At 49.5% G+C, this 8,936-nt stretch overlaps 1 protein-coding gene across 4 annotated transcripts in view; it reads left to right on the top strand.

Moving 5' to 3' along the window:
- The first annotated feature begins 1,477 nt into the window (after positions 1 to 1,477).
- Positions 1,478 to 8,936, top strand: part of LRCH2 (leucine rich repeats and calponin homology domain containing 2) — a 59,229-nt gene continuing 51,770 nt past the window's right edge. For 2 of the 4 annotated variants that reach the window (XM_079962730.1, XM_079962729.1), the window contains exon 1: positions 1,482 to 1,995. In XM_079962730.1, coding sequence (XP_079818856.1) covers positions 1,497 to 1,995 — 499 coding nt within the window. In that variant the 5' untranslated portion in view covers positions 1,482 to 1,496. Of the gene's footprint in view, positions 1,996 to 8,936 lie in introns of all 4 variants that reach the window. The other 2 variants (XM_079962728.1, XM_079962727.1) reach the window with 2 other exon arrangements.

The raw sequence follows: 8,936 nt of genomic DNA, 5'->3' as shown, positions 1-8,936 counted from the left end.
GGGAGGGAGGGAAGGAATCAAATTGGCTCCAAGCCAAAGGCCAGGCGGAACAACTCTGTCTTACAGGCCCTGCAGAAAGAAATCAGATCCCGCAGGGCCCTGGTCTCATGAGGCAGAGCGTTCCACCAGGCCAGAGCCAGAGTTGAAAAGGCCCTGGCTCTGGTTGAAGCCAATCTAACTTCCTTAGGGCCTGGGACCTCCAGGGCGTTGCTATTTATGGACCTTGAGGCTCTCCGTGGGGCATACCAGGAGAGGCAGTCCTGTAGGTACGAGGGTGCTCAGATTGAAGAGCTTTCCATCTGTTCAATATATGATTTCTACTCCGGTGGGGAGTTTCCCTTCGACAAAGTGTAGGATCATGGCAATGAAAATAATGAATAGAGTTGGGGCAATAACACAACCCTGTTTTAACACCTGATCCCACTGTGAATGGTTCACTTTGAGAGCCATTGTTATCTGCAATTGTTGCTGTCATATTATCATGGAGGAGCCGAATGATGTTTACAAATTTATGTGGGCAGCCAATTTTCAGAAGGACAGTCCACAGGGCATTACCATTTACAGCGTTGAAAGCCTTAGTCAGGTCAATAAACGCCATATACAGTGGTTGGTTTTGCTCTCTGCATTTTTCTTGCAGGTGTTGAGTGGTGAAAATCATGTCCGCTGTCCCCCTAGAAGGCCGAAAACCATTTTGGGATTCAGGAAGGGTCACCTCGGATATTGCTACGAGAAGGTTTGCTAAGATCCTTGCAAGAATTTTGCCAGCCGCAGCTAACAGAGAGTTGCTTCAACAGGTTCCACAATCCGTTCTGTCACCTTTTTTAAAAAGAAATTGATAATTTGGCATCCCTAAAGTCTGTTGGGATCTCCTCTCTTTCCCATATTTCTTCAGTTAGCTTGTGAAGTTGTTGTGTAAATTCAATTCCGCCCACTTTGAAGACTTTGGCAGGTATCCCATCAGGTCTGCTGTCTTTGTTGTTTTTGATTTGGTTAATAGCTGTACACAGCTCTCCCAGATTTGGAGATGCCCCAAGCTCATCTCTAACTTGTTTTGGGGGAATTTGTGAGAGGACCCCAGCAGCTACGGGGGAGTGGGGGCGGGTTAGGTAAGCCCCTCCCTGATGACATGAGGTGGCTGTACACCCACCCTCTGAATGGCAATGCCCGTCAACTTGCGCCCCCCCCCATATATTTTAACGGGGCCCCCCTAAGACCCCTCGGTCCGGCTCCTCAGATGTTCTGACGGCAGAATCGGGAGGCCGCCCCTGAATCCCTGAGGCGCCTCCTGAGGAGAAAACGGCCTCGCCTCGCGCCCGCCCGTTCCCGCCTCAGACAGGCGGAGACGCTCCCGCCCCCTTCCCCCCCCCGCCTGCTCTGTCGCGCGCGGCCCGGCCCCTCCCCGGCGCCTGCGCAGTACCCGCGCCGACGCTGCTCCCTCCTGCCGCCGTTTGTTATTATTGTGGGTCGCGCGGCGTCGGTTCTCCTCAGCGGCATCGATGGCGGCCGGGCAAGGCGGAGGCACCACGGGCGGAGGCGGCGGCGGCGGAGCAGGGGGCTCCGGGCCCAGCTCGGGCCCCGCCGGCCCTCCGCCCTCGTCCCCGCTGTCCCTGCCGCCCCTTCCCCCGCCGCCCCCGCCGCTGCCTCTCCCTCCGCCGCCGCCGCCGCCCTGCTCGGAGTTGGGCCTGCCGGGCTCGGGGTTCTTCGGGCTGCCGGCGCACCTCACGCTCTCGTACCCGGGCACGGGGCCGGCCTGGGCGGCGGGCGGCGGAGGCGCTTCGGGCGGCGGCGGCGGCGGCGGCGCCTCGTCGTCCGCGTCGTCTTCGTCGTCGTCCTCCCCGGCGCCTCCCTCGGGCCGCAGCCTGGAAAAGGCCCTGGAGGAAGCCGGCAGCTCCGGCATCCTCTGCCTCAGCGGCAGGAAGCTCCGGGAGTTCCCGCAAGCCTCCGGAGCAGCGCCCGGGGCCGCCGCCTACGACCTCAGCGACACCACGCAGGCCGGTGAGGAAAGACAGGTGGGGCGGGGTGGGGGCGAGGGGGTGTCCCTTGGCAGAAGGGGCGCGCAGGAGAAGGGCGCGGGAAGGGTGGGCGGCGGAGTGAGGGGTGCGAGGGGAGGGGGAGTTTTCGGATGAATGAATGGGTGGAATGGAGGGGGGACAAGAAGAAGAGGAGCCAGCGGGGAGGAATGGGCGGGCGGGGGGAGAAGAAGGTGACGGATGTGGGAGTGGGGGGGTGTCGGTCGTTGCATGGAGTGGGGGTCGCCGTGGGGTGGGCTGATTTTGGGCCAGTCACTCAGCCTCACCTGCCTCTCAGGGTTGCGAGGTTGTAAAATGGGGAGGAGGAGAGCACTGCACTCAGCTGTCATCTGAGGGCAGTCATTCCACCAGGCTTCCTCAGTGCCACATTGGAGTTTTCTTGTGTTTCATTTCCCTCTTCCCTCCCCCCCCCCCTTGTATGCTGAATTTTTGTTCGTTTGTTTGTTAGAATGTAAGCCTGCAGGTAGAGAGCGTCTTGTTTTGACTTCATGTATGTAAGCTGCTCTGGTAGCCTTTTTTGGCAGACGAATTGGGGGTGCAAGTGCTCCAAATAATGAATGAATGAATGAATGAATGTGTGCCACTTTGAGCTTGCTGGGGGAAAGGTGGGCTTTACAGTGGTACCTCGCGTTACAGACGCTTCAGATTACAGACATTTCAGGTTACAGAATCCGCTAACCCAGAAATAGTACCTCGGGTTAAGAACTTTGCTTCAGGATAAGAACAGAAATTGCGACGCCGTAGCACAGTGGCAGCGGGAGGCCCCATTAGCTAAAGTGGTGCTTCAGGTTAAGAACAGTTTCAGGTTAAGAACAGACCTCCAGAACGAATTAAGTACATAACCTGAGGTACCACTGTAAATGCAATCAATCAATGAAGAGGATGCATCAGACATGAGGGAAAGATAAAAAAGAAGAGTTGAAGGGAGAAGAGTTGGGGGCTTGCGGTTGGAGAGGTGCCTGCATGCAAGGAGAGGGGATTGCAAAAAAGGAAGGATGGAAAGGAATGGAAATGGTTTGTGTTTGTGTGTGAATGAGTGAAGATGGAAGCAGGGTTTGTATAAAAGGGTACAGGCTTCAGAAATGGTATTTGTGATTTAGGGGTTTGCTATGGGGGCAGCTAGAGCTGGTTGCAGAAAATGTTGCTGGAGGTGGAAAAGGGGAAGTGGGAGGAGGCTTGTGTACATTAAGGGAGAAGCGGCCGCTGCTGAGGAAGGTGAAGGTGACAAGGGGGGAGTAGTTGCAAGTAGGGGGGCTGGGGAAGATCCAGGCCCCATGAGGAGGAGGGTGCTATGTGCAAGGAAGGTGTTGGGGATGCTTGGGGAAGGAGCAGCGTATGAAGGGGAGGGGGGCTGAATTGGCTTTATTGTTTGCTTCTGCAGGAGAAGAAACTAGGGTGGCAGAGGGCTGTGCTGCCAAGGGTGGGGAAGAAGCTTGTAAAGGGGAATCCATTTTTGTCTTTAGGAGAAGAAGTTAAAGAGAGAGGGGGTTGAGTAATTGATGCTGACTTGAGAAAAGTGGTGTTTTCAGGAGCAAGGTCAAAGCTGCCTTTTTGTGACTGAGTATGAGGGAAGGGTGACAGGATTAGCATGTGGCTGGATTACAGGGCTAGGGGCCTAGTTTATTTGTTTACTTTTCAGGAGAGGTTTATTTGTTTACTTTTCAGGAGATGGTTTGGAGCAATTTAAAATCTATCACAAAGGTACCATGTAGGATGCATGGGATGTTGGGCTGTTGGGCTGTTAGGTTATCTATCAGCCTGCCCTGCTGATAGAGCTGCAGTGGGAGGCAGGAGCATACCTGCGGGGCTGGCATTGTTGCAGGGAGACAGGGTGTGTGTGGCGGGGTGACATTGTGGGGATGTGAGGACAAGGTTGGATTGAGCGTGGAGCAAGATATTGTACAGCTTGTGGTATGTTGTTGGGATAAGAGCTGCACTTTTGAAGCACAGGGTAGGGGGATGGGGCTGCATTGAGAAGTATGTGTGGGGAATGTGATAATGGATTTGGGGGTAGAGAGGAAAAAAGAGGAGCGCAGCTTGCTGCCGGAAGGAGGGCTGGCCTGAAATGTCGCAGAGCATTTGAGAAGTTCATTGTAGCAGCACAAGATGGAGAGGCTGTGGGGTGGGTTGATATTCTTTTGTAGTGGATGTACAAGGTGTGTGGGAGTGGGTGGGGGATGGGTTTTCATGGGAGAAAAAACCCTGGTACTTTGTGGATTAAGGCTAGGGTTAATCCAAAATGCTACAGAGTTGCTACAGGGATGCTACAGTGGGATAGATTGCAAGTCAGACTTTGCCAGAGAGAGATTCTCTCTCTCTCTCTCTCTCTCTCTCTCTCTCTGTGTGTGTGTGTGTGTGCGCGCGCGCACACACACACACACACATACGCTCACGCATGTGTAAATGGGATAGGAACTGGGTGCACTGCAGTTGCAAGGTGAAGCTTTGAGGCACAAGGATAGGTTGAGAGAAGGGTTGGGGAATTAGCGTAATAGGGATTAGGTTAGTTGGTTAGACTTGCAAGAGAAAAAAGAAGCTGGACGATAGGTGTGATTGTAGAAGAATCATGACAGAAAAGTGTCTTGAGTGTGGAATGTCAGATACAAGTGACTGCTTTTAATGGGTTGCTTCTTTTATAAATGATTTGTTTGACTGGGGCACTGGCTTGATGTTTAAATATGCTAATCCAGAGAGGTACAATGCCACAATGCTTCTAGAACATTAAGAAATACACATGCTGTGGTTTTGTTTATAAATACAAGCAAAGCAGCATATTGGCTATATATAGATACTTATTAAATTATAATGCAGAGTTCTTATTTGAGGCACTCTTGGGACCAATGTAAATTTAATGGGATTCATAAGCTTCAGGAGTAGACTTGTAGGACTATCCATCAGAGCTGTAAACATTTATGAAATCTTGCTTGGTATTCTTCCATTTCTCAAAACTGAACATTAATGATAGCTTGGAGATTGAGATGGTGGCTTAGAGTGCAGAGTTAGATAATTGATTTATCATTCTGGATGCAAGACTACAGCACCTGTGACTATTCTGTGATCCCATGGTCACTGTTGAGTCCTCATTCTCCATTAATCTCTGTTGAGGGCTGCATTTTGGATCTCTGTTAAGTTCTCTATTTATTGGAAGGAGAAAATCTGGAAGGGCAGATGTGAAATTGGACAGTATTTTGGAGTAATAACTGTTGAGTTTGTTTACCCATTGCATATAAATTTTAGTTGCCTTAGAAACAGTACAATTAAAGCAAGAGATAAAATTAATGAATGTCTCCTGCCTATAAACAGATTCTACTTAAGTATATTGAACACACTAAGATTATTACTATATATAGTGCTATCAGTATTCTTCAATATAAAGATCTTCTGTATAAAATGTCTGTCATATAGCAAAGCTTAGGTCCCCTAAAGAAGTTCATTAACTTGGCACATACATAGTTAATATGCCAAGATGTTTAGTATTAATAATAGGTGGTTTGTGAATAACTGCTGTTAATAACATTATCACTGTTAGTACTTTCTGCATATCATTTCCTTGCTATTTTCAATCCTCCCAGCTTTGTGTGGACTCTAGGCCAGGCATGGGGAATCTCTGGCCTGTGGGCCTAATTAGATATAGTCAGGGTCATTATTTGATCTGCAAGACCCCCCCTGCAATTCATGCTCTCCTACCCTGCACCTGATGTCATATATGAGGCCAGGTGTGGGGCAGGTAAGGACCCTGCTCTCTACTTAAAGCGAAGTTGGCAGGCACTGCTGATCAGCTGGTTCATGGCACTTACAAAGCTTTGTGTCTTTGCCCTACCATCAAAGAAAAACTTCATCTGACATAATAGTGACATTCAGGGAATTGACAGGTAGCTGAGGTAACCTACCTGTCAAAATGGTCTCTGCGGAAAGATCCCTACTCCTGCCGTGGTCCATGAAAGCTATTATTCCTCAATAAATTTGTTAGGTTTTAAGGTGCCTCATTACTAATTTTTCTTTATACAACAATGCATGTAGACAATGACATCTTAATCATGTACAGTTAAAATATCAGGAAGTGATAATCTGCTTTTTTAAAATCAAAGACCATCTTGACAGTGAGTCCTTGAATGCTTGCTCCCTGTCTTGCAAGCCTTTCCTGGCCTGGGAGGGTGGGGCCCTGAATGACTCCAGCTATGAAAGCTGAGACTGCTGAACAGAATCTTGGGCTAGAGCAGGGGTCAGCAAACTTTTTAAGCAGGGGGCCAGTTCACTGTCCCTCAAGCCTTGGGGGCGGGGGCGGACTATAATTTGAAGGGGGGGAAAGAAAAAATTCCTATGCCCCACAAATAATCCAGAAATGCATTTTAAATAAAAGGACACATTCTACTTAGGTAAAAACACACTGATTCCTGGACTGTCCGCGAGCCAGATTTAGAAGGCGATTGGGCCGGATCTGGCCCTCAGGCCTTAGTTTGCCTACCCACGGGCTAGAGAATTGTTTAGGATTTTGTTGGGAGGGGGCTATTGCTATTGTTGATGTTACCATATTTTTCGCCCCATAGGACGCAACGGCCCATAGGACGCACCAAGTTTTTTTGGGGGGAAATAAAGAAAAAATTATTCCCCCCCCCCCAGGTGCTTGTGGGGCCGGCAGCGGGGAGAAGCGCTCTTCTCCCCGCCGCCCGCCTGCAGATCAGATCCGGGGACAGCAGGAGGACGTGCTGCGCCTCCCAACTGTCCCCGGAGCTTGCGGGGCAGGCAGCAGGGAGAGGCGCTCTTCTCCCCGCCGCCTGCCTGCAGATCAGGTCCAGGGACAGCGGGAGGACGCACTGCGCCTCTCCGCTGTCCCGGAGCTTGCGGGGCTGGCGGCCGGGAGAAGCACGCGTCTTCCCGCCGCCAGCCTCCAAACCACATTGGGAGACAGCGGGATGGCGGTGTTCCGCCTCCCCGCTGTCCCCCGACCTTGTGGGACTAGCGCTGCGGCTCTCCTGAAGCCTGGAGAGCGAGAGGGGTCGGTGCGCACCGATCCCTCTCGCTCTCCAGGCTTCAGCGAAAGCCTGCATTTGCCTCATAGGACGCACACGCATTTCCCCTTCATTTTTGGAGGGGAAAAAGTGCGTCCTATAGGGCGAAAAATATGGTCATTTTTTTGGATCTTTATTTTGGATCTTATGGTTTATGTGGAATTGGTCCAGTTTGGTTGTGTACTTTTTGATTATATGTTTATGACTACTTTTGTTTGTTGGTAGTTACGTTATTTTGAATATATTGAGTATACTGTAAAATTTGGAAAGATGGCTTACAAATAAAACGATTGATTGATTTTACCTGGCTTTAGCAGTGTTAAAGTAAGAAAACGTAATGAAATTTATATTAATGAGGCCCTCTCAGTCAAAATCTCACAAAATTTTGTTTAAAGCTCTTTGTCAGAGAAAACAAGTGCAGGGGCGGGGAGCAAATTTGAAAGCAGCAATAAAATGTCCACCCTGGTTTCTTGGTTGTATTTTGTGTAGGCTGCTTTACCTTAAAGGAGCTGCTGGTTTACCTTTCAAGATTCAATACTCTTGAGTTACGAAAGTTTTAAGTGTTTGACCTACCATTTTATAATGTAGGGTACAGCAGTCCAAATCCTCTTTGAGGGTGGGGGTGGCATTTGTACTTTGGATTGGGCAGAATGATCCTTCCCTGCTCTTCTAGCCTCTGCCTGCAAGTTGTTGCCAGTGTAACTCAGCCAGCATGGAACACATTCTTGTGCTGCATAAGCAGAAGTGCCATTGGCAGGTTCTCTGCTGGATCCTGAGCTGGTCCTGCTGTTGTCACATTGGGCTGATTCAGGGACCATTGCTGCGCCAGCTCCAAGCTAGCCCAGCAATTTGCAACCCCCGTGTGTGTGTGACAAGGCTGTAGGTATAGCTGTGGTTCCGATGTTCATTTAAGCCTCCCTCCACCCTCAGCAACCTAGGTTAGGATCACACCCTTTGATTTGTACTAGTTCAACTTTGTTGTGGAGTGGCAGGGTTGGGCATTTTGTTGACCAAAAAGATTTGATTGATTGGTCAAATTGATAATTTTTTAAAAAAACAATAACCCCAGAAACTTTATTGCAGTAGTAGAAAATGTACTTTAATAATCACATTAGATAATTACAAATTTTGTTTTACATAAGTTAACTGTAAGATACACTAAAAATATAGAAAGGGTTGAGAGCATGTATGAAACTGCTATTAAATAAATTAGCAGATACTTAGCTTGCAAAAACTTGGCAAAAGACAGCTAAGGAAAGGGTTGGCCTTGTTTCACAAGGCCAAGTAGGAGGGACACAGAGAAGGGTATCTCTTTCTGATCTTAGGAAGAGCGTAGAATGATAAGGGAATAGGTATATTATCAATTTTCCTGGACCCAGGCCATATAGGGTTTCTAAAGTAGTTACAACCACTTTTAAGGGTGCCCAGAAGAAAATGGGCAACCAGTGCAGGTGTTGCAACATAGGTATAACATGCTCCCATTGGTGCATGTCAGTAACATGGTTGGTTTTGTTTTCTGGACCAATAGCACATCCCAAATAGTTTTTAAAGTATGAAATAATTGCAGAATATTATTATCTTTGACTTTTATCCTGACACATCAGGCTCAGCAAAGTAACAGCAACAAATAAGGGTTTATAATCTTTTAAAAGGGCCCTGCTCCTTCTTGCCACTCACCATCTGGCCTGGGGCGGGGCCTGAAGCCTCACAGGGACTGCTGCGCTCTGCTGCCCAGGAGGACTCTCCTGTATGTGAGTGTCTGAGGGCCCTGCTCCTTCCTGCCACTCACCATCTGGCCTGGGGCGGGGCCTGAAGCCTCACAGGGACTGCTGCGCTCTGCTGCCCAGGAGGACTCTCCTGTATGTGAGTGTCTGAGGGCCCTGCTCCTTCCTGCCAC

Source organism: Podarcis cretensis (genome assembly GCF_951804945.1).
Source record: "Podarcis cretensis genome assembly, chromosome: Z".
In the NCBI taxonomy this organism is placed as follows: Eukaryota; Metazoa; Chordata; class Lepidosauria; order Squamata; family Lacertidae; genus Podarcis; species Podarcis cretensis.
Note: the sequence above shows the minus strand (reverse complement) of the source record. Positions and strands in the feature narration are given on the sequence as shown.